Genomic DNA, 26,712 nt, shown 5'->3' with positions numbered 1-26,712 from the left:
AACCCATCAAGCCAGCAGATAGGGAAAGAGCAGTAAACCCTGGAATAGGTCCAAAAAGTAACATTTAATGGTATAACAGTAAATATCCCAGAGATAAGCACCTTAAACTAATGGGTCCAAGGGGTCAAGCATGTATCTCTTATTTACCAAAGTATCTCAAATACTATAAACACCAACTAGATGATGTCCAATGATGTGTTAATTAATGAAATTGAAGATATTGCTTTTGCAACATGTTTTAAAATAAGACTAGAAGTCAGACCATTCTTTACTAGAACAGAAGGGAAAAGGTCTTAACACTGCAACAAAATTGCGATGATTAAAAACTTGGGCCAGACACTGTGGAAACACTGTCAGACTGAGATGCTGGCTAGGCTAGTCCGATTATCTGACGCAATCAACTAATGCATGCCCTCTAACAGCTTATTTTTAATGTGTATTCATGTGCATATACTCACACCTAAAATGAAATCTTGAAATAAAATTAAGTCTAATCTGTTCATTCCTGAAGTGGATTATCTGCATTTAGAGAAAAAATTCAAATAAGTTAGAGATATGGCCACTTTATATGTCCTCTATGTGACTTGAATATTATTGTATCATTTAGCTGCCTCCTCGGGGTATGCAAAATTATTAGTTTAATTATTGTGTAAGGAAGGCTGTTCAATCAATTTTCTAACCCTTTTCCGTACTCAAGTTGCTACAAAATGTCTTCATGTCTGCAATATCTAATCTCTCAACATTGTTCTTTTGAGTATCATTTCTGCATTCAAAGTACCAAAGGGAAAATAATAGCCTGACCATTTTATGTGGAAATAAAGTCTCAAATGTGTTTTAGAAAAAAAGGTGTAACAAGACAGTGTGGACTGGAAAAATTGAAGCCATGAAATTACATTTTACTTTCAAATTCGAATTTGTTTGTTGATGAAAAGTTTGATAGTGTCAGACAAGTGCCATATTTTAACTCTTGGCAATTTAGAGCACACTGGACTCTGCTTTCAATTACTGGTATCATTTCCTCCCCTTTGCTTACTTTCCAGATCGCTTTGCTATGCTAGCCAACAATAATCTGCAGATTCTCAACATCAATAAAAGTGATGAAGGTATATACAGATGTGAAGGAAGAGTGGAGGCTAGGGGAGAAATTGACTTCCGTGATATCGTCGTCATTGTTAATGGTAAGCAGCGAATAATTTGTACCTATTTTATTATGGCATGTTAGCAATATATTTATAGAAAGGGCAGCCAGTGAATACGGCGCTCCTAATATACCTCTTCTCTACCTGGAGGAAATCTCCTCACCTCAGTGATAGCATCTATTACATTGTGTGTAGCCTCAATGGCAGGATCCGTGACTTACGCAACACCATCATCTTTTTTACAAAGAGTCTTGTAAGAGAATCATTGCCTTTTGCTGGCTTTGTAGCTGTTGAAAGAATGCCAAGTGAAACATAGTTAAGTATCATACTAGATTTTACTTTTAAATTGCATGAATCCCATGTTGCTTAAATGAATCTATTTAATAATTTTGTAGGTTTTCTTAAATTTAAAGTTAATAATTGTTTCCACAAGGAGATTAATAACTAAGTTTATGGCATCATGATGACATCTCTTCTTCCAAACTAGGCTTCTCCTGCTATATTTCCTGCCTGTGTTAACATGACATTCTGTGAGGCCAGAAGATATTTTAAGGTTATCCTAGTTGTCTCTATTTTGGTAATCTAATCTGTAAATGACATGTCACCTCATTTTTTTAACATCTCTTAAATATATTCTACCATGATGCCCTCCTTAAGAGCGAAGCCCTTTCATTTAAAAAAAAAAAAAATTCCCCCTTGAATTGCTACAGATTGTCTCCTCTACTCTCAGGCTCATGATTTCTACTTTTATTTATTTATTTTTTTAAGATTTTATTTGTTCATTTGACAGAGAGATCACAAGTTCACAGAGAGGCAGGCAGAGAGAGAAGGGGAAGCAGTCTCCCTGCTGAGCAGAGAGCCAGATGCGGATTTCTATCCCAGGACCCTGAGATCATGACCTGAGCCAAAGGCAGAGGCTTCACCCACTGAGCCACCCAGATGCCCCATAATTTCTACTTCTTCTCCATCTGACCATTCAACACTTAAAATTATCAGTGCTTCCCATTACCTTCAAGACAAAGTCAAAACTGCTTTTTTTGGCATAAGAAACCTTTTATGATCACCAGCCCCTCTTCCTTAACATTCAGCCATGAGCAGCCTATGTTTCAGACATATGGAAATACTGGTAGTAACACGACACAAATGTACTTTTAGTTTTTTCTTCTGCTTTAAAATAACAAGTTAGAGGGCACCTGGGTGGCTCAGTGCATTAAAACCTCTGCTTTCGGCTCAGGTCATGATCCCAGGGTCCTGGGATTGAGCCCCACATTGGGTTCTCTGCTCATGGGGAACCTGCTTCCTCCTCTCTCTCTGTCTGCCTGCCTCTCTGACTACTTGTGATCTCTGTCTATCAAATAAAAAAAAAAAATCTTAAAAAAATAAAAGAAAATAACAAGTTAGGGGTGCCTATGTGGCTCAGTCGGTTAAGTGTCCAACTTTTGATTTTAGCTTGGGTTATGATATCAGGGTTGTGAGATCGAGCCCTTATCAGGCTCAATGCTTAGTGTTGAACCTGCTTAAGATTCTCTCTGTCCCTCTCCCACTGCCCCTATACCTCTAAAAAATAAAGTAAAATAAAATAACAAATTATTGATAACTATAATGACAGGATTCTATAAGCAGAATGTCATTTGTTCTTTTTAGAATAGGCAAAATATAAAACGGAGGAGTTAGCCACATGTTTCCTGTAAGTTAGGGGAAGGATGGAGAAATAAATTTGTGTCTTCTTCTGATTCCTATCTTCATCCTGCCGTGAGCTATTTCTCCAGTTTCTTGAAGACTGGAGAACACTAGGAATCTCATATAGATCTGAAAGAGTTCTTTGGCTGAGTAATATTCCACTGTGTACATGTACCACATCTTCTTTATCCACTGATTTGTTGATGGACATCGGGGCTCTTTCCATAGTTTGGCTATTGTGGACATTGCTGCTATAAACATTGGGGTGCAGGTGCCCCTTTGGATCACAATGTTTGTATCCTTTGGGTAAATACCTAGTAGTTCAGTCATTGGGCTATAGGGCAGCTTTATTTTTTAACTTTTTGAGGAACCTCCATACCGTTTTCCAGAGTGTCTGCACCAGCTTGCATTCCCACCAACAGTGTATGAGAGTTCCCCTTTCTCCACATCTTCACCAACATTTGCTGTTTCCTGACTTGTTAACTTTAGCCAGAAATCTTATCATTTGCAACAACATGGATGGAACTGGAGGGTATTATCCTGAATGAAATAAGTAAATCAGAGAAAGACGATTACCCTATGGCTTCACTCATATGTGGGATTTAAGAAACAAAACAGAGGATCATAGGGGAAGAGAGAGAAAAGTAAAACAAGATGAAATTAGACAGGGAGACAAACCATAAGAGACTCTTAGGAAACAAACTGAAGGTTGCTGAAGAGACAGGGTTGGGGGGGGAAGGGGATGAGGTAACTGCATGATGGGCATTAAGGAGGGCATGTGATGTAATGTGCACTGGGTGTTATATGCAATTGATAACTAAATACTACATCTGAAATTAATGATATACTCTATGGTAATTACTTGGATTTTTAAAAAATAGCAAAAAATAAATAAAAACAAAAGTTCATCGTTCTTTCACTAACTGCAGCAAAGGTAGTTTGACCACAAAGTTCATGCTGAAAGAGGAAAAGAATATGAAAACTCTGTTGTCATTTTCTCTCCTTCTCGAAGTTTATAATTAATTGAGATTAGTGGATAATATAATGGAATAGACCAGATGGTATGACATAGAAATTAGGCAATCTGGTAGAAATTACACATGCTAATGGAGGAGACCAAAGGGCCAAGGCTTCAGAGGAGATTTCTTTTTTAGAAGTAAAGAGTCTGGTATTTATTATGAGTACTCTAGTCCAGAGGTTTTGACCTTCAACACAGGGGGCAGATTTCAGTGCATGAAGAATAGGTTTAAAATAGAGGTGTGTATCTATATATGTATCTCCATGTATTTCTATTACCAATAAACATCTCTAAGCTATTTCTTTCTATCATATATAGTAAACAAAGATAACTTACGCTGTTGAGTTTAACTATTAACAACTCTTTACTGTGCCTTATTTCCAAAATAGTTTATGTTGGCATATAAAAGTGTATTTCGTCACAGACAAGTCATTGTCCTGAGTATTCTTTCATGAAAATGGGAATTATTAGTTCTTACATGTCGAGTTTTGGAGGCAATATATAAATTTTTACTGCTATATGTTTTATATATGAATATGCCAGTGTCAAATTATGCACATATTTTTACACTAAAACAGTAACTCAAGTATGATATTTAAAAGGAAGTATTGGGGCACCTGTGTGGCTCCATTGGTTAAGTATCTGCCTTGGGCTCAGGTCATGATCCCAGGATCCTGAGAAAGAGCCCCACATCAGGCTCCTTGCTCCACGGGGAGCCTGCTTCTCTCTCAGCCTGCTGTTCCCCTGCTCAAGCTCTCTCTCTCTTTCTCTTTAAATAAAATATTTTTTAAAAAATAAGTGTTATTTAACAGACACAACATGTTCTCCCCTTATTAACTACTTTGTTATTGTAACTTCTACCTTCATATATTTAATACGTGTTCTAATCTGTTTCCATACTAGTTTATCAGTGAATGTTTATACATGATTATATGTGTTTTGAAGGAGGCTTTATTTGGGTATGAGCATGTTCAGTTAACAAAGTTTGAATCTTCAAGTCCATCATGGTGTGCACTCAAACTGGGATATTCAGTTCTGCATGTCTGTTCCTATTATGTCAGAGTTTACAAGTAGATAACATGGGATTGTGTTCTTTTGTGCCACTCAGATCAATCACATAGGTGGTTTTCTGTTCTGTCTGCATCACACTGAGCCTCCCAAAGGCAAATCATTCTCCTTCCACATCCGAATTTCCTGTAACAGAATCAACTACAGATCCTAATCTGCCCTTTACCCAAACACTGCTTTATCTCCACTTCTAATTAGTCACATTTTCTCTTTATGGTTACCAATTCTCCAACCTTAGAATTCCTGGCACCACTTTTCTTCAAAATAACAGTGTTCACAAAAATCAACCATTGATTTATTCCTCTTCAGGAAGATGCAGTTGGACCCTGTCAAGGGAATGCATTGACTGATGCCACCAGTTCGTCTGTGCTTTGCTCTCACATTCTGCTTTTACCTCAGCCAGAAAAAAATCATTCTCCTCCAGTCTTATTGACTCTTGTGCTGCTTACTGGCAACTGGCTCCTTTTAAATTTTGAACTCTCCTTAAAAGTATCCCCCTATTAGTTTTCTCCTGTAAAACCTCTTGAGGACATTGCAATGAAAAGTTGAAGGGTCCAAAAAATAATAATAAAATAAAAGCAGTAGCTTTATCCATGTTATCTTTTCTTTCTTCAGTTACAAATTTGACTTGTTCTATGACCTTTTCCTCAACTTATGTTGAAAACCCTCTCTCTTAATTGATACTGATTTTTACCCTAACTGATTTGGATTTTATCTTGGACCTTCTTTACTTGTCTCCTTCCTCCTCAAGTACACTGGAATCCTGAAAGAAGGCTCCAGGCAACTATTTATGGACATTTCATTTCTCCCTTATAAAATCTTGGGTCTGGAAGAAGCTCTGCTCTTTCTTTTATTTTTTGCTCTTTGAAAACTTCTCCCTCACGTTTCCTTTCTTCCAGTTCATACACTTTTGTTTCAATAATTAGTTGAAATATATGTTTGGTAGTTTCCTCTGTGGTACCAATAATCCTAAATATTAGGAATTTTTTTTCTTATCTGCCTCTATGACTTTCTTACTATATTTCTCAATTCCTGTGTATAGTTTTTCACAAATACCTATCTCTCCTCACTTAAAGAGGTTATATGTTACTGCTCATTGACCTGTGGATTATGGTGCTTCCAGTGGAAGACTTAGAAACCCACCCAATTGATGACATGACTTCTTTTGGCCAGTGGCTTATAAGCAAACACAGTAGACACTATGACTGAACTCAGGTTGCTAGAAGAATCACATGTTTCTTACTATGTTCTTTCCTTCTGACATAAAACTAACATGCCACAAGGAGAGAATTCTCTTTCACCTTGAACACCATGATGAAGACAAGTGAAGCAGAGTTCCAGCTCATCTGCAGGTGCAGACACATTACATAAATAAGAAATAAAGTACTTTTTTTTTAAGCCTGAAATTTAAGGGTCATTTGTTATCACAGAAAAGCAGACAAATGCAATGCCAGTGGCTTTTTCCTATTTAAAATAAGCAAATTAAATACTGTCTGACCTAGGGGTACTTTTGAAATTACTTCCCTAATATGGCACAGACATCTTATAATCCTACTTTCCCCTGATAATGATTTCTTATGATTTTTCTATCACCTTATCTAAAATATTAGAATTTCAACTTAAGACTTTTGACTGCAGTTTCAAATATTAATAGCATAAAATAACATAAAATAATCGACTTTGCTAAAATCCTTTATTGTTTATGGGGAAGCTGAATACAAAACATATACTAAAGGAAAATTTTATAGATATTAATGGACTATTTTATAATAAAAAGGGGTACCTATTGTAGCTGAAGGGGATACTTGGTATTTGGGATAAATCTATTGATGAAAAGGTGTTACCTTGTAGAAGAGAGAGAAGAGCAAATAAAGCAGCATCTGCAAATGCAAAAAGAGGTATGATGTGAAAAAACATCCAATAACTTACTGTTACTGGAATGTGATATTTTGGGGACGGAGTAATGGTAAGGTTAGATAAAGCTGGAAAGTAGGTAGCCAGGTCATGGAGGACTATGGACTCTCTTCTATGAGGCTAAGATGAACTGACATAGAAGAACAGGGAAACTAGAGAACAAGGAAGTCGACAGAAGGATGGAGGGAGGGAGAGCAAGTGAGTTAGTTCAAGTGAGAGATAATTAGGGCCTGTGCTAAAAGACAAAGAAATAAAGGAGAAGACAGATAATCGGGTGATATTTGAAGCAAATACACGTGTGTCACAGAGGCTAGAGCAATCAAAGTTAATTTGAGGACTTTTACTTTTACTCTAGATTTCCAATACAATAAATGCAAACAAAAGTGACCAACAAAGTATGAACTGAAATATATCTGCTGAATTTGACTATTATGAGATTACAAGAGACGTTAGGGTCAATGATATCATTTGAGTAGTCTAGAAAAATTCATACTGCAATGTCTTGAAGAATGCACATTGTACATTGATTTAAAGAATGAAGGTAGCAAAGGCACAGCATTTGTTACCTCAGCTAATTGGAATCAGATGTTAAATGGGAAACATCACAAGGTTGAATTAGACTAGAGGAAGTGGTTGGGGTTCTAGGACACTTATAAGGAAGATATTCCTTGCACATAAGGAGAATATCTTTTATGTTGAGCCTGGAGGAAGTGAGTCAAAAATGAGCTAGGATGTGGTTAAATTAATTCAAGGATAGGTCTGGTTGATAATTTGAGAGAAATCTTGCCACATGACTTCCATATTCTATTTTCAGTCATCTGGCTTCCTTCATCTGAAAAACATTGATGTGTTCTGGATAGTTCTCAAATATTTCTCCATAGTTTTATGTGTTTACATCTTCTCTTTATTGGATTTTCAAGTAAGCTTTGTAACATACCTTAATTTTTTTCACGAATCTTCCAGTGGCTGCTGTCCTTTTATTATACCTTATTATGTTATTACATATTTGATAAATTGGCTGGCTATCTTCTCTATATATTCCTGAACTCGTTTACTAGATTATTATATTATACACCCATCGACATGTACATATTATTGCATGATATCCAAAATCTTGGATACATTTCTTTAAAGGAGAATTAAAAATAATTTCTCTTTTTAACCCATGCTCATTCTCCATCAGGTTCCTGGCTCTTAGATAAGTAGAATGCTCTCTAAAACTACTCAGAAAATGTCCATATAAATGACAGATCTGGAAATAACTTTTAAATTTAAAGCATAGTCAATAGAGAGTTATTTTTATAAAATGCTCTTTTAAAGTATAATGATTCATTATTTTTCGAGTCTTTTGTAAATTTGTGGAGAGCGATCCACTAATTGCCAATTCAAACTTGGGATAATGGAGGCAGGAACAATTGAGAATGGATGAAAAACACCTAATAGTATAATTTTAAAGCAATTGTGTCTTTAGTCTTCCTTTGAACATTAAAATCAACAGTAAATGACAATGGCCAGAGATATTTGTGCAAGTACATGTCAGAATAGAGAGTGTACTTTGTTAATGCAGAGGCGCTCAGGCGGTGATTTTTGTATTCCTACCCGTTTTCTAGCCATTTTTTAAAATTAAGAAAATTGGAAAAAGTACTTTCCTGTTTTAAAAATTTTCCTCTTTAAATTTTATGCAATGTTATATAACATAAAGGATATATAGAAAAATAAAAGACTGTGAACTAGCCTCTTGTGTATCAATAATACGACTGAATTAACCATTCAGAGCAATAGTTTAAGTCTGTTTAATTACTGTAAATTATGATGGAATTCTTAACTTATAGCAATAATATATAATATATAAATCACCAAAGAGTCAGTAAATAAACACTTGTCAAAACCAGAATATTTTCTGATATTATTAAATATTTTTACCCCTAATGATCCCATTAGGTATCAAAGATTAGAAGTCTGAGACTATAAGGGAGAATTTACTTTCTTTTTATTCTTATCCAACGGTATTTTAGAAATTTCCATAATAAAGAAAATGTGATGGATTATATTAGCAGAGAGTCCTGTTCCCCAGCCCCATTTCTTGAGTTGGGCCAAGAAAGAATGCAGAGCCAAACTCTTAAGCGAGCAAGCATCAAAGTGAAAGTACTCTTAAGGTTGGGGAGTGGGCAGTTGTCAAGGTTGTCTTTTCTTTTTATGTTTACAAAGTTCTGAGTCATTGCTAAGGTGGTCTCTGACTGAGGTTGCTTTCAATCATCTAACAAACTCATCCTACCTGTCAGGAGCAGGAGTTTTTGGCTCCCTAGGGTCTTACGCAGCCTTCCCCTTCAGGGAGGGAGGTGAAAACCACAATGTAAATGTATTATTATGAAGTTATAGGTTACTATAGGACAGGAGTTATAGGGAAGAATGTATGCTAACCTACTGGGGTCTTTTCCTGCTGTTTGGAACTTGGTTCCTGTTGGGTCCATGGTCAAAAGAACGAGACTGATACAAAGCAAAGGTCAAGCAAAGCTTTATTTCGCCAAGCATCCAGAATCAAACTGACCGGTTAGGGCCATCTCTTGCAAAGAGGCAACCTCTCTCTGCCTTACAGACTAGCTTTTAAGGGCAAAGGCCATGTGGTTGGGCCTGGCCATGCACAGGTGGCCAATGAAATTGTAACACACAGATAAAGCTGCACAGTCCTGCTAGGTCACACATAAGTGACCAATTGAATTATACTTTACCCTAGTAGATATTTGAACTAGCTTATCACCTTGGTCAGAATTGGCGCCCAAAAGGCGGGACCCACACTCCTTGGTAGCTAGGGAGACAGTATGCGTGCTCTACTGATTGGATACCTCCACCTAGCCTGACCCGCCCTTGTATTTGGGCTTTGTTAGCTGGGACTGGTTTCCTGGGCTTGCTTTTAAGTAAGTCCCCTGGGGGGGGTGTCAGTTTAAGTTTTACTGCATAAACAACAAAATGACTGTTTAATCCAAGATGGAATAGCTCTGGCTAAACAGGCCCTTACAGTTCCCACCCATTTTTATCATTTCCAAATCACCTATTCCCTGCTCATATCCAGCTAAAGTGCATACTCCATTAGGTAGATAGATGATAGATGATAGATAGATAGACAGACAGATGGATCACCTACAAATATCTAAGGACATTTTTCTTTATCTTTCCTCTCAAATAATTAGTGTGAATAGTTAATATAGTTTCTTCCTTTTATTCAATCTGTATTTTTTTTTTCCTCAGAATTTTCTAAGTACACTTAAAGGGCATAATATTATATTTGCAAGGGTATAGAGAAGCACACATTTATTTTACAACCTATTCCTTTCTATTTCTGATTATAAGAGAAGGCAGAATTATCCCACCGTGTGAATCAGATCCTGGCTCTGAACTCAACCATTCTCTGGATGGCAGTGTCCTGGATAGGTAGAGATTGGTCTTTGTAATTTTTCTCTAACACTTGGTTAATAAGTGCAGAAGTGAACACTACCATTTGTGAAAGCAAGAATGAAAATTTCAAGAAATCTATAGAGGACACAAGATACTGCAATGATGAAAATATTTTACATTTTATGGAATAAATCAGTAAAGTAAAAGACACCATCAACATACTATCTGGCATTGTGCAGATGAATGACATTAAGGACAATTAGTGTCTAGATTTCATTCATGACATTCATGAGTTCTGTTCTTCAAACTGGGTTGCACCAAGGGATTACCGAGGAAGCAGTGTCTCTAATTCATATTGCAAGTTACTTATGACCAGTATCTCTTGCTTTCACTTTTTTTTTTTTTTTTTTTTTTTTCATCACACCCAGTGGTTTTCAATAAAAGTGTAGGTGGCCAGAGCATGTGTCTTTTTAACAGTGGAAACAGTTAAGAAACATAAAGAGTTCCATTTAAGTTAGATATGAATTAAGTAAACACCCAGTTACAAGTAAAACTAGTTCCCTGTACTGAACACATTTTGAAACACAGTATGGTCTGCCCCTTTATGAAGGTACATGTAGTTTTACTAGGATAAATGAGTGTGCAATCTCTGTGTCAAAGTCTTCTGTCACAACAACACACACACACACACACACACTCACACACCTTAGCTTGATTTCTATTTCCCCTATAAGACTTAGTTCAAGTATCATTTCTAGCAAGCTTTTCCCAATTTTACCTGCCTTGTTATCTGACTTCTTCACCTTGAGATCTCATACCATTAGAAAATTTTATCTCTGTAAAATTTGAAAGGACTCACCAAATTCCATTCAGTATGCTCACATGAAGGTCTTATTTTAAAGGAAAGAGGAATGTGCAGCAACAGGAAAAGAATGCAGGGAAACATCAATGAGGCCTCCAGGACACAGTCCCCCTGCAGGAGTTCCTCCAGGGCCCTGTTTGCACACAAAGATGCTCTTTGCCTTGAACCACCACTATCTGAGTGAGGAATCTCTGAGAAGCTCTTAGCTCTCAGTGGGGGTCCTTAAGTAATTAAAGCAGGTTTTACCAATTGGTTAGTCCAGGTACAAACTATTAGTGTAGAAATGTTTGCGGATTCCTAGGGGAGTTTCTGGTTCATCATAAATTCCAAAGCCTTTATCTTTGTCCAAAGTCAAATAACAGACATCCAAGCATCCCCAAAGGTATTTTCGAACTTTTTCTGCAGAGCTATTAACCAACTCCATCACTACAACCTCTCCCTCAGTGTACGTTTCACACTAATTTGAAATTATCTATGTGTGAAATTTTTTCAAACTAGACCGTTAATGCTTCAAGAACAAAGGTAATATTTTATAGCATCAAGAAATACCTTAGAGTTTTGGATATAAAAAGCAGTTAACTTTTAGAATAATGTCTTCAGTTTTTAATTATTTTATACTAAAGTAACATTACCCCAATCACAGAAGATATTTTAATTCAATAATTATCATGGCTTACCTTTTTTTCTCTTTAAAGAATAATCCAAAATAAATCAAATTATTCTAGTATTACCTTGAGGACATTATACTACCCATTATACGACCAATCTACTAATCCAATTTCAGTTATCTTGCATGTATTTTAACAGACTTATTGAGTTTTATATGTGTATATATATATATATATATTTCTATATAATACATAAAATGTATTTAAAATGTCATATATATACATATACATATGTACATATATGTATGTGTGTGTGTATATATATATATATATATATATATATATATATATATGAATGCCAGGTATCTAATATGAACCAATCACCACAATCAAGATAATAAATTTAAGTGAATAGACCTATTACCCACAAAAGTTCCAAGAATTTATGTAAAAGTAATCTTGCAGGGGCACTGAGTAGCTCCATCTTAATCAAGAGGTCTTAATCAGGTCTTAATCAGGTCTTAATCAAGGTCTTAACCAAGACCTGATCAAGACCTGAGATCAAGCCCCTCACCAGATTCTCCGCTGGGCATGGAGCCTGCTTAAGATTCTCTCTCCCTTACTCTCTACCCCCCTGCCCAGCTCCCCCTCTCTCTCTTTCTTTAAAAATAAAATAAAATAAAAGTAAAATAAAAATACAAAATAAAAGTAGTCATCCAGTATATACTCTTCTAAGTGACTTTTTTCAATCAACAAAATTATTTGGAGACTCACCATGTTGTTTCTTGCAAATAATACTTCATTTCTTTGTATTGCTTAGGAACATTCAGTTTTAGGAATATTTCATGAATTGCTTATCTATTCACGCAAATGACTATTTGGGATCTTCCAAGTTTTTGGCTTACAAATAAAACTGCTATAAAACATTTGTATATATGAGACTTCTCGTGGGTATATTTTGTTTCTCTTGGGCTAATACCTACAAGAGTATGACTAGATCATGTGCTATGTATATGTTTAAACTTCTTTTAAAACATCCACCAAATCATTTTCCAACGTGGTTGGGCATTTTATATCCCCCAAAGCAGTGTATTGGCCTTTCAGTTGCTCCACATTCTTAGCAAAATTTCCTATGGCCCTTTTAGGATTAGACATTTATTAAGTGTTTACTAGTTTCACATTTGAAGATTTAGTTTGCATTCCTCTAAGGACTAAGGAAAGTCAAGCATCTTTTCGTATGCTTGTTTACCTTGTATCAGTTTTCTTTTAAAATCTTTAATCAGCTTGCTTTACTGGATTATTTTCTTCTAATGGAGATTTCAATTGCATTGACCCTAATCTTTCAGGGGAAATACTCACTCTTTCAGTGTCAAGTATATGGTTAGCTGTTGGCTTTTCAGAGATGCTCTTTATCAGGTTGAGAAGCGACCTTTTCCTAGATTGGTAAGAAATTTCATCAATAATGATTTCTGGTTTTTCCAAAGAGTTCTTTTCTGAATCCAAGATAATAACATAGTTTCCATTTTTTAAATTGATTAATTTGGTGAAATACATCTTTTGATTCTAGAATGTTAACTAACCTTCTATTTCCATGTGGCCATAATGTGCTATTCTTTTATATAACATGGGATTTAATTTCCAAAATCTTTGTTAAGAATTTTTGCATCTGTGTTCTACAAGATATTATTCTGCAGTTTTGTTCCTTTCCTTTCCTTTCCTTTCCTTTCCTTTCCTTTCCTTTCCTTTCCTTTCCTTTCCTTTCCTTTCCTTTCCTTTCCTTTTCTTCTTCTTTTTTATTTTCCCCCAGTTTTTTCTCTTGTTATGCCTTTCTCTGATTTTGATACCAGAATATTATTGGCCTCATTGAATGAATTGGAAAGAACTTTCTTTACATTGTGAAAGTTTGTGCTAGGTTTAATTTTCTTTATTAAATATTTAATAAAATTCATCATTGAACCCATCTGGCTCTAGAGTTTACATAGCAGGAAGATTTTACACTGCTATTTCAGTCTTAATAGATAAAGGTTATCCACTTCAAGTTATCTATTTTTTCTTAATTGAAATTTGGTGGTTTATACCTTTCAAAGAATTTGTCCATGTCATCTAAGTCGCTGAGTTTATTGGCATAAAACGATTCACAGTATCCTCTATTATCCTGCTAATATCTTTAGAGTCTGTAGCCATCTTGACTTTTCAGGTCCAATATTGGCAACTTGTATTCGTTCTCTATCTTCTCCTCTTTATCTTTCTTTCTCTGTCTTTTGTTCTCTCACTTTTTTCCTTTGTCCCTCACTTCTCTCTCCTGATCAGTGTGGCTAGTATTTTACTAATTCTATTGGTCTCTTAAACTGATTCACTTTAGTTTTCCATTTGTTTTCCTTTTTTCTATTTTATCAATTTCCAATCTGATCTTTATTTCTTCTTGCTTATTTTAATTTGATCTTCTTCTCTATTTTATTTAAGTAAAATCTGAAATTTGAAATCTGTCTTCTCTTCTAATGCGTATATTAAATGCTTGAAAATGCCCTATTTGTACTGTTTCAACTCTATTACACAACTTTTAGTATGTTTTTTATATTTGCCATTCAATTCAAAATGCTTTGCAATTTCCTTTATGATTTCTTATTTGCACTATGGGTTAATTTAGAATTGTGTTATTTTGTTTTCAAATATGTGGGGATTTTCCAAATATTGTTCCACCATAGTTTCTAGTTTGGTTCTAATGTAGTTAAAGAAACCACTTTCTATGATTTAGATCTTTTCAAATGTATTTCCAGTGCAGTAGAAAAGAATGTGTGATCTGCTGGTTTGATTAGAGTTTTAATAATAAGTAGCCAAGTTAGGGTCAATTGATAGTGTTGAACAAGTCTTCTTTATCCTTCTTAACTTCTTGTCTTCTTGCTCTATTAATTATTGGAAAGGGCTGTTTAATTGCTAATATAATTATAGATTTATCTATTTCTCCTTGCAGTTCTATTAGTTTCTGCTTCATGTGATTTGAATTTCTGTTATTATATGCATAAAAGTTTAGAGTTATGTCCTCTTGATGAATTGACATCTTGATCATTAGGACATTAAGCAGTATATATTCAGTTTAGTGTTTTGTTTTTTTTTTTTTTAATTTCTCAGTTCTGACAGTCCTTGGCTTTGTATCAGAGAGTTTGCATAATTTATATTAAATGTCTTATTGATTTAGTTGCTATTTGCTTTCTATATATCTTATCTGTTCTTTGTTCATTTCTTCTATTTATGATTCCTTTAGATTTTTGGAGTATTTTGTATCAATCAATTAGTTTTCTATCTTGGCTCCTTAACTATAAATCATTGCTATGTTATCTGAGTAGCTGATTTTCACAGTCCTTCATCAAACAATGTTGTATTATTCACACATTGAATAACAGTATTCCCTTTCAGCTTTTGTGTAATTGTCATCATGTGTTTTACATCTATATAAATTATAAATCCTGTATTAGTTTTCCATCTGTGGTAACAAATTACCACAGTGCTTGAACAACACAGATTTATTACTTCATAGTTTCTGTAGATCAGAAATCCAAGCAGGCTCAGGTTGTCACAGGTCCACAATCAAGGTATTTGTGGGATTGTGCTCCTTGCTATCTATTCTGAGGAAGAATCTTTTCTAGTATTCAGTTTATTGAAAGGATTTGTCCTCTTTTTGTTGTAGAACTGAGGTTCTATCCTTGCTAGATATCACCCAGAGGTAGCTGTCCTAGGCTTTGAGGGACATCTCTGGTCCTTAAATATGGCCGCCTTCCTGCAGTGCCAACAATGGTATAGTCAATCCTTCTCATACTTGGGGTATTCTGGCTTTCCCTTTTGCTGCATCTCCTTCTCCCTTCTGTTTTGTATTTAAACTAGAGAGAGTTCTCTGTTTTTAAGGGTCCATGCAGTTGGTCTTACCTGGATTATCTAGGATACATTAGGATACTTTTCTCATTTTAATGTTTATGATCTTAATTATTATCTGCAAATTTCCTTTGCAATTTAACATATTTATAAATGGCTGAGTTTATGGCATTGATGGAATTGATGGCATTGACATCTTTACAGAGGAGAGGGACATTATTCTCTATTATTCTCTACTGCCACTTCTCTCTCTCTCTCTCTCTATCTCTCGCTCTATCTGTATTTGTTTAAATTGTCAGTGAGCTTTTAAGGAGACTTTAATAAGGAAAGCAAATCTTTTATATGTGAACATATTGTTACCATTTCTAGATTTCTTCATTATTTTGTGTATATCCATATTTCCTCTGGTATCACTTCCCAAATGCCTGAATGACTTCCTTTAGCATTTCTCACAGGGCAGGTCTGCTAGCGATGATTCACTTCACCTGCTGTATACCTGAGAAAATTCTTCATTTTGCCTTCATATTTGAAATAAAATTGTTGAATACAGAATTCTAAATTGAAAGTTTTTTTGTGAGGGTTTTTTGTTTGTTTGTTTTTCCTTGTGGTAACTTAAAAATTCTCAGCCATTATATTTGGCCAGGATTACTTCAAATGAAAAGTCTACTCTTATCTTTATTTTGTGCTACTGTACTTTAAGTGTCCCACCCACCCAGTTCTCCTAGATTCTTGAATATTTTTTCTCTTTTTCACTTGTTTTAGGCAATTTGGATATGATATACCTTGGTGTGGTTTTCTTCATTATTCTTGTACTTAGATTTTTTTTTTTTTTGGACACACTTGGATTATAATCCTTATCAAATTTGGAAATCTTTCAGCCAATAGGTCTTCACATACCACTTTCTGTCTCACACTCCTTTGGAACTCCAAGTTCACATAGACTAGGCCACTTGAACTTACCCACATCTCTCAGATGTTCATTTCCTTTTAGTCTTTTTTTTTTTTTTCCCTCAATGTATCACTTTTTGGATAGTTTTTGTTACTTCTTTCAAGTTATCTTTTCTTCTGCAATGTTTAATCTACTACTAATCCAGTATTGTGTATTGTGCTTTTAGATACTGTAGTTTGAAGATGTATAAATTTGATTTTTTAAATATCTTCTATGTCTGTATCATGATCAGTCTTTGCTCTAGATTCTTGAACATATGGAATGTAGTTATAGTAACTGTAATATTCTTGTCTGCCAATTCTATCATCTGTGCCATTTCTGGGTCACTTATGGTTGAATTTTTTTTTTTTTCTCCTCATCAGGTCTCATATTTCCTGCTTCTTTTCATGGTGAATACTTTTAAATTAGATGCCAAAATTTGTGGATTTTACTCCCTTACTGTGCTGAATATTTTTGTATTTATTTTAGGTCTTTTTCAGGAATCCAGATGAATTACTTGGATACAGTTTCATCCTTTCAGTTCACACTTTTAAGTTTCGTTAAAAGTGTGTGTGGGGGGGGGGGGGGTACAAAATAGTCCAGAGCTAATGTTGCCCCACTCTTGAGGTAAAATGTTTCTAAATTCCTTATTTGACATATTTTACAAGGTGCTTTGTGGTTTTTTGTTTTATTTTGTTTTTAGTTTTTTGTTAATTCTGGCTCATGGGAATAAAACCCATCTGTGTCTCTGTTTGAGCTTTGCAAATTGTTTCTCCTGAATCTTTTAGGAAGTTCTTTCCCTGGCCTCAGTTGTTTCCTTTCATGCAGCAATACTCATCTGGAAGACCCCAGGGAAACTCACTGCAGATCTCAGAAGTTTTCACTGTGTACCTATCTCCTGTCTGGGACTCTGTTCTGTGTGCTTTGCTTCCCCTGACTGCCTTTCCTGCCTCAATTCAGGGAGACTTCTAGACTCCAGCTGGGCCCCTCCTCACTCTACTGCAGCCTAGAAACTCTCTCTAGACAATTGGCTAGGGTAGTAGTAGGACACACTCATTTCCTTTTATTTTTCAGAGATCACTGTTGACTGCTTTGTTGACTGATTCAGAATATCTTGAAAACTGTTGTTTTGTACAGTATGTTTGATTTCTTGTTTCTTTCTTTTACTCAGTAGGATAAATCGGGTGCCTCTTTCTACATCTTGGCTGGAAGCTGACATTCTGCTGTACAATATTTCAACATAGTAAACAAAATTCTGCAGAGACTGATAAGGATTGGAATAATGTTAGCAATATGTTTTGCTTAAGGTGATGTTGCTCACTCATACCTAAATCCTGACCTCCAAATACCACAGTCTCCTATTCTGTACTGAATTCAAAATCATTTTGTATCTACCTATCTGTGTCTAAATTTCACTTTTGCCTATATTGTCCACACATTTTGTTTTGAAGTTAATTGGGTTTTCTTAATTAATTAATTTAATTATACTCCAGTGTTGACACTGGACTGTTGATCGCAGCATATCACAAAGAGGCTCTGAAAGAGCCAAAGCCATGGACTGAAACATGGCCAACATTCTAGGCCAGCAGGTCCATGGCTCATAAACAAGGAAGACTATAGGAGCTGTGAAATCTACAGTTCACGATAGATAAAAACAAGCAGCAAGAAATAAAGGGATTTTCAGAATTCATTGGGTAGATCAGAGTAATGAGTTAAAGAAAGGAGCGAGTTTAAACGGTAAGGTAGAAACAAGCTCACCTTAAACAGGAGTCGAGACTCCCACAGAGTGGGAAATTTCTGAGACTTTCCTGCTTCTGAACAATGAGAAACTAACTTCTCCAGGAATCATGGACTGTTTTAGTATGTCACCTTATTGAATCTGGTGGACAATCGTTATACATCTAATTATAAATTAAATAATACCATTATTTATATTATACAATGATAGTATTTTAATACAATTATAATTTTTTAAAACCTCACCATGTAATTTTTTTAAGTTTGCATGTTTAATTTATATTAACATAGAGTAAAATTCAGTTTTTTTAAAATTTTCACTGATTAGTTTGATGAATTTTAATGTATGCATAGATTCATGTAACCACCACCATCACAATCAGTAAACAGACTTATTCCACCATCCTCAAACACTTTTGTTTTTCCTTTTGAAGTTACATCTTCCTACAACCTCTAAGCCTCACACAATCACTACTTCTTTCCTTCACTATAATTTTGTCTTTTCAAGAATGTCATATAAATTGAATCATCTAAAATCTAATGTTATCTAGGGTAAATGCCTAGGAGATGGGTTTCAGGGACATGAGGCAAGTGTGTATGAGAAACTGCCGAATCATTTTCTACAATGGCTGTATAATTTTGAATCCTTTCTAATAATGTATAGGAAGTCATGTTGTTTCTCATTCTTACCACTGCTTGATTTTGCCAGTTTTTTAATTTTTTTTTTTTTTTAAAGCTACACATCAAAATAGGTGGATAGTGAAATCTCTGTAGTTTTAATGTGCATTTCTGCAGTGTGTTGCCATGGCCACTGATAGTGCACACCTTTTCATGTGCTTGTTTCTCATTCCTGTATCCCTATGTCCTCTTCAATGAAATGTCTCTTTGCAGTGTCTGGACTGGATTTATTTTTATTGGATTATTATTTTTTTATTGGATTGGATTGGATTATTGGATTATTTATTTTTTATTTTTTTTTCCATTACAGTGTTAGGGTTCCTTACAAATTCTATAAGTGCAGTTTTGCTTTCCAAACAGCCTCTTTAGTGATGTCTGTTCACTTCTTTTCACTTCTTTTTCTTATTGTTGAATTTAGATTTTCTTTATACAATTCCTTGCTCAGAGATGTGATTTGCAAGCACTCTCCCCCATGCTGTGGCTTATCTTTCACCCTCTTAACAGTGTAATTCAGAAAGCAAAGCCTTTTAACTTTACTTTTAAGGAAGTCTGAGTACTAATCTTTTTCTTTTATGGACCATTCTTTGGTGTCATTTCTAAGAACTCTTCACTTATCCCCAAGTCACAAAGATTTTTCTCCCAAATTTTCATGTAAAAGTTTTATACTTTCACATTTTCAGTTTAGGTCTTTGATTCATTTGGGGCTCAAGTTTTGTATGAGGGATAAATTCTGTCCTCAGTTTCATGTATTTGCATATGGATATCTAGTTACTTAAAAATAATTGCTAAAACACTATTATTTCTCCATTGAAATGCCTTTGCACTTTGTAAACTAAAATTTTAAAACTTTGGCCGTATAGTAGGAGTCTATTTCTATCTCTCTCTCCTGTTCCACTGATCTATGTGCCTATCCCTATGCCATATTCCCCAGCTGCATAGCTTTATCCAGGCCTTAAAATCAGAAAGTATGATTTCTATAACTTTGTTCTTCTTTAACAAGAACGTTTTGTAAATTCTAGTTTCTTTGCCTTCCACTAAACTTTAAAATCATTCTGTCTACAAAATTATATACTCCTGGGATTTTTTTATTTTTTTCTCCTGGGATTTTAACTAGAATTGTATAGTCTTGATAACAATTTTGTAGTATCTGACATTTTTTTCAATGTTGAGTCTACAAATATGTGAACGGGGTTTGTCTCTTCATTTATTAAGGGTTTTTATTTTTTCATTTCTTTTTTTTTAAAGATTTTATTTACTTATTTGACACAGAGAGAGAGATCACAAATAGGCAGAGAGGCAGGCAGAGAGAGAGGGAAGCAGGCTCCCTGCTGAGCAGAGAGCCCAATGTGGGACTGGATCCCAGGACCCTGAGATCATGACCTGAGCTGAAGGCAGAGGCTTTAACCCACTGAGGCACCCAGGTGCCCTTTTTTTTCATTTCTTTACTTTGTTTGTAATTTTTAGTGTTCAGAGGCCATACATGAACTTTGATTAATACCTAAGTGTTATATTTTGGATCTATTGTATATGGTTTTATATTTTTAATATAACATTAAATATAATATAAATAGTTATAAATATAAATATGTATTTATATATATTTAATTGTTCATTGCAAGTATGTATTCAGAAATATGATTTGTTCTGTATTTTTCTCATATCTCATGACTGTTAGGTGCATTTATTAGCTCTAGCAATGTTTATAGATATTTGGATGTGCAGTGAAGACATCAGTGCATCTGCAAATTGGAAGAAGATAATTTTTTCCTTTCTAGTTCCTTGGTTTTTATTCTCATTTGTTGCTTAGTACTGGGTTGGCCTTCAGAATGATGTTAAATAGGACTGTTGAGTGGGGACTTCCTTACTTACTCCCAAGCTTGGAAATAAAGTATTCATTCTTTTACCTGAACATCACATGGATTTGATTTGTTTTCAGTGTGCGCTGTTTTCCATTCTTCTATTTCTTCTTCCCTGCCTTCTTTTGGATTATGTGAACATTATTTAGCATTCTATTTTATTTATTGTGTTTTTGGCTGTATCTATTCTATTTTTTTGCTCACTGCTATTGTGATTGCAATGTACCTATTAATTTGGGAACCAATATTTTACTGTCTCAGTTGAAATGTAGAAACTATAGCACCATCTAGGTCCTTACATCCCTTTTTTCTTTGTCTTAGTTGTCTTTTGTTTTATATCTGTATTAATTGAAAATCCCTGTACTCAACATTAAAGTTCTATTTCAGTCATAAAACATACTTTTACAAAGATATTTACCATTACTCTTGCTCTTTCTTCATCTGTGAAGTTTCCTCTGATAAAATTTCTCTTTTGACTGAAGAGTTCCCTTTTCCAGTTCTTTCAGGATCAAGTCTTCTGCCAGAAGTTTTATTAATGATAATGATATGTGAATGATAATGTTTTCATTTTACCCTCATTTCTGAAGGATATTTTTGCTATACATAGAAATTTATTTTGACATATCTCTCTTTATGGCACTTTAAAAATATTGTTTCACCTCTTTTTGGCTTCTATGATTTCTGATAAGAAACCTACATTTATTTGAATTATTATTTTCCTTTAACTGATACTTTTTTTTTTGTATTTATATGGCTTTAGCTTTTAGTCATTTGATTATGATGTTGACATTTTTATTTTCCCAAACAATCTGAATTTTCCCAAATTCAGGCCACATATTGTGACCAGACTTCTGTAGATTGTGGATTAAAAATCAGTTACATTTTCAAAAACTTTGCCGTAGTTTCAGATCTGTATACCTGTACCAGTGTCCATTTCAGTGTCTGTGTGGTGGTTCAGCTCTCAGTTCAATTCTCAAAGTCTTGGTACTGTTTAAGATCAGATCTACATGTGTCTGTTGGCCATCTGGATGTCTTTGCAGAAATGTCTGTTCATGTCCTCTTACCATTTCTTGATTGGATTATTTGTTCTTTGGGTGTTGAGTTTGCTAAGTTCTTTATAGATTTTGGATACTAGCCTTTTATCTGATACATCCTTTGCAAATATCTTCTCCCATTCTGTCAGTTATCTTTTGGTTTTGTTAACTGTTTCCTTTGCTGTGCAAAAGCTTTTGATCTTGATAAAATCCCAATAGTTCATTTTTGCCCTTGCTTCCCTTGTCTTTGGCGATGTTCCTAGGAAGATGTTGCTGCGGCTGAGGTCGAAGAGGTTGCTGCCTGTGTTCTCCTCAAGGATTTTGATGGATTCCTTTCTCACATTGAGGTCCTTCATCCATTTTGAGTCTATTTTCGTGTGTGGTGTAAGGAGATGATCCAATTTCATTTTTCTGCATGTGGCTGTCCAATTTTCCCAACACCATTTATTGAAGAGGCTGTCTTTTTTCCATTGGACATTCTTTCCTGCTTTGTCGAAGATTAGTTGGCCATGGAGTTGAGGGTCTATTTCTGGGCTCTCTATTCTGTTCCATTGATCTATGTGTCTGTTTTTGTGCCAGTACCATGCTGTCTTGATGATGACAGCTTTGTAATAGAGCTTGAAGTCCGGAATTGTGATGCCACTAACTTTGGCTTTCTTTTTCAATATTCCTTTGGCTATTCGAGGTCTTTTCTGGTTCCATATAAATTTTAGGATTATTTGTTCCATTTCTTTGAAAAAAATGGATGGGATTTTGATAGGAATTGCATTAAATGTGTAGATTGCTTAGGTAGCATAGACATTTTCACAATATTGATTCTTCCAGTCCAGGAGCATGGAACATTTTTCCATTTCTTTGTGTCTTCCTCAATTTCTTTCATGAGTACTCTATAGTTTTCTGTGTATAGATTCTTAGCCTCTTTGGTTAGGTTTATTCCTAGGTATCCATATCACTCAGCATCAGGGAAATACAAGTCAAAACCACAATGAGATATCACCTCACACCAGTCAAAATGGGTAAAATTAACAAGTCAGGAAATGACAGATGCTGGCGAGGATGCGGAGAAAGGGGAACCGTCCTACACTGTTGGTGGGAATGCAAGCTGGTGCTACCACTCTGGAAAACAGCATGGAGATTCCTCAAAATGTTGAAAATAGAACTACCCTATGACCCAGCAATTTCACTCCTGGGTATTTACCCTAAAGATACAAACGTAGTGATCCGAAAGGGCACGTGCACCCGAATGTTTATAGCAGCAATGTCTACAATAGCCAAACTATGGAAAGAACCTAGATGTCCATCAACAGACGAATGGATAAAGAAGATGTGGTATATATACACAATGGAATACCATGCAGCCATCAAAAGAAATGAAATCTTGCCATTTGCGATGAGGTGGATGGAACTAGAGGGTATCATGCTTAGCAAAATAAGTCAATCGGAGAAAGACAACTATCATATGATCTCCCCGATATGAGGGAGAGGAGATGCAACATGGGGGGTTAAGGGGGTAGGAAAAGAATAAATGAAACAAGATGAGATTTGGAGGGAGACAAACCATAAGTGACTCTTAATCTCACAAAACAAACTGAGGGTTGATGGGGGGAGTGGGGTTGGGAGAGGGGGGTTGGGGTTATGGACATTGGGGAGGGTATGTGCTATGGTGAGTGCTGTGAAGTGTGTAAACCTGGCGATTCACAGACCTGTACCCCTGGGGATAAAAATATATTATATGTTTATAAAAAATAAATTAAAAAAAAAATCAGATCTACAAATGCACGGCTCAGGGCTGAGCCCAAGATTTCATGAATAACTTGATACAGTTGCTTTCCTAAGTTCTTTCTACCCTGTGATGCCTCCCATACTTCCTGTTCTGCAAGTCTCCAATTTACTACAGTCCCTTATAGTAAAACTGAGGCTTTGAAAAATAAAAATAAAAAATAAAAATAAAAAATAAAAACTGGGCTTTTATCTGTTCCTCACTGTCACAGATGTGCCTTTATTGAGGGCCCACTAGCTGGAGGAAAGACAAGGAGGGAAGCAATGGGATTAACTTTGCCCTCTTGAGACCACTGCTCTCCTGACTGATGAGGAAGAACATCTTCTCTCAGAAATTCAGGCACTTGTAGGCTCTCACTGCTGTGCCAGGGGAGCTCTTCTCCCTGAGACTGAACTGAAAGGCTTCTCTGGATCTCTGTCAGGTCATGTTAATTATTTTTAGAGTTCCTAGCTGCCTTCAGTCCAACCAAGGTGTTCTGAAGAAAAATATATATATATTTTTTTCACAGGTTTTCTTATACTATTTCAAATTCTGGTATTTTTCTAGTAATAATATGCCTGCTACTATTTACGTTTCAGAATCCTCAAAGAGATTATCCATGTATCTTCTCCTAGTGTTAGGGAAGAATTAAGTGACACAGACAGGATGCTTTGGGGTTACTTTCATTATACCAAAACTGGAAATCTGCAATATTATTTTTAAACTTGTTGACATGTATATGATCAGGAGTTTTTGTTCTTTTTTTAAACTCAAAATGAATATCTTTTCAATAATGAGATAACTGAAATGATTTACAGCAGCTCGCTTGATTGATACTCAATCTGTCATCCTAGTGTGCCTCTGAATGTTTAGCTCAGACATTAGGATAGCTCAGCCTACTTACTAACTTTTGACAGGAGTGTATTTAAGACCATATGTATCTACTTTAGTAAGCGGGACAACTTTAAAGGACTTTGTAGGGGATAAAAGGAAAAGAGGCTGCAACTCTTCTTTCTTTCTGTCAGTCTATCACAGATGAAAATTATATTGGTCTAATAAAATTTGTTCTTTTTAAAAATATGTAATAGTAACTTCCCAAAATTATGAGCTATTTGATCATTTGATGATTTGTTCTGATATCTATACAGAAATCATAGTAAACCGAACAGTTTTTAGTACCAGGGTAACCTTTTCCTCCCAACATTTTTGTTATCATCAGCATTACCTTCATTTCTGGTATATAAATGAACCAAAGAAGAACCTCCTTCTCCTATATTAGTCCTCATGTTGTTTTTTTCTTCCTAGCATGGAAAGATGGAATCCTTCCACAATTAACTCAAAACCTCATTAGCACCAAATTCAAATTTTTGCACATCTCTTGTTTTAAATATAGCCAAAATATGCATATCTTAACCATTTAGAATCCACCTGCTTTGCACAGCTTGCAGAAGTACACCCACCTTCTGCTAACTGTAGAGGAGACAAACTATGGGCCAGCCCAAGGGACTGCTGCCCTCTGGAGTTCTGCTGTGCTGCTGACTGAAGTCACCTAGACACAGAAGCCTCTTTCCCAAATCCGCCTCTCCCAGGAGTTTCCTTGCCCCCTGGAAGGTGCCCCTTACCATACCTACTGTCTCTGGAAGGTCTCCTGCTAGGAAGAATTCACCCTCTTATGCAACCTGTCCAAACACCACCCAAATAAATACTATTGTCTAGGGCATGCCACCATGATCAGTCCTAAAGTCCTCCAGCTAATCACATTTCCCAACAGATTCACTTCTCCAGAATTTCTCAGATGTGATCCTTCTGGAGCACCTGGGAGGCTCCGTCAGTGCCTTCAGCTCAGGCCATGATCTCCGGGTCCTGGGATGGTGCCCCCATGCCTCCACTGCCCTTGGACTCCCTGCTCAGCAGGGGGTCTGCTTCTCTTTCTCTCTCTGCCCCTCCCTTCTGCTCCTTCTCTCTCAAATAAATAAATAAATAATCTTAAAAAAGTGATCATTACTAACTTTCTAAGAATGTGTTCAGAACCCTTAAACGTTAAGATTAATTTTAAACATACACTATGGCTTTAATTTTAAATTACTTTTCTTGGCAGTTTTATAAGACTTCTTTTTAAAGGCTAATTTGAATTAACAAGTTGTTTTCTACCTCATTTTGTACCTCAGGTGACATCAAAAGTTTTTGCCTTAGAACTCCTCATATTTGTAAAATTATTGGGGATTCCTCAAGGTTTTGTTTATGTGGGTTATGCCTATTTATATATATCATATATATTTCATATTAGGTGTTGAAATGAGAAGTTTTTAAATATTTGATTAATTTATTTAAATTTTAAAATATTACTTTAGGGGTGCTTGGGTGGCTCAGTCAGTTAAGCGGCTACCTTCGGCTCAGGTCATGATCCCAGAGTCCTGGGATCGAGCCCCACATTGGGCTCTCTGCTAGCAGAGAACCTGCTTTTCCCTTTCCCTCTGCCTACTGTTCCATCTACTTGTACTCTCTATCTCTGTGTCAAATAAATAAAGCCTTTAAAAAATTATATGAAATGTTACCTTATTAATTGTTAAAAATAATAAGTATGCTAATCCAAGTAACATGTTAAAGAAAATAATGACATTTTGAAAAATATAGTAAAACAGTGGCTACTTTTTACATTAAAAAGTACTGTTGCAATATAGTTGACAATGTCATATTTGTTTTAGGTGTATACCTTAGTGATTTGATAATTCTGTACATTACTCAGTGTTCACCAAGATAAGTATAGGTCACCATCTGTCACCATAATTACATAATTATTACATAATTACATAATTACAATATTAGACTACTTTCCCTGCTCTACTTTTTATCTCTGTGACTTATTTATTTTATAACTAGAAGTTTGTACCTCTTAATTCCCTTTATCTATTTTACCCAGCTCCCTACCCATGTTCCCTCTGGCAATCGCTAGTTTATTCTCTATATTTTAAGAGGGTAAGCTTTGTTTGTTTACTTCCTTGTTTGTTTATCTGTTTTTTTAATATATTTTACATATAAGTGTAATTATATGACCTGTGTCTTCTTAGTCTGACTTACTTCATTTAGCATAATACATAATATCCATAGTTGAATGGGTCTATCCATTCAACTATTGATGGACACTTGGGTAGTTTCCGTATCTTGCCTATT

General features: G+C 35.4%; 1 protein-coding gene across 2 annotated transcripts in view; it reads left to right on the top strand.

Moving 5' to 3' along the window:
• NCAM2 (neural cell adhesion molecule 2) overlaps positions 1-26,712 on the top strand; it is a 514,069-nt gene that overhangs the window by 299,542 nt on the left and 187,815 nt on the right. For both annotated transcript variants that reach the window (XM_032877992.1, XM_032877993.1), the window contains exon 5: positions 1,041-1,178. In XM_032877992.1, coding sequence (XP_032733883.1) covers positions 1,041-1,178 — 138 coding nt within the window. The remainder of the gene's footprint in view (positions 1-1,040; positions 1,179-26,712) is intronic.

This window comes from Lontra canadensis, unplaced genomic scaffold (assembly GCF_010015895.1).
Source record: "Lontra canadensis isolate GAN:19392208 unplaced genomic scaffold, GSC_riverotter_1.0 scaffold62, whole genome shotgun sequence".
NCBI classification, from domain to species: Eukaryota; Metazoa; Chordata; class Mammalia; order Carnivora; family Mustelidae; genus Lontra; species Lontra canadensis.
Note: the sequence above shows the minus strand (reverse complement) of the source record. Positions and strands in the feature narration are given on the sequence as shown.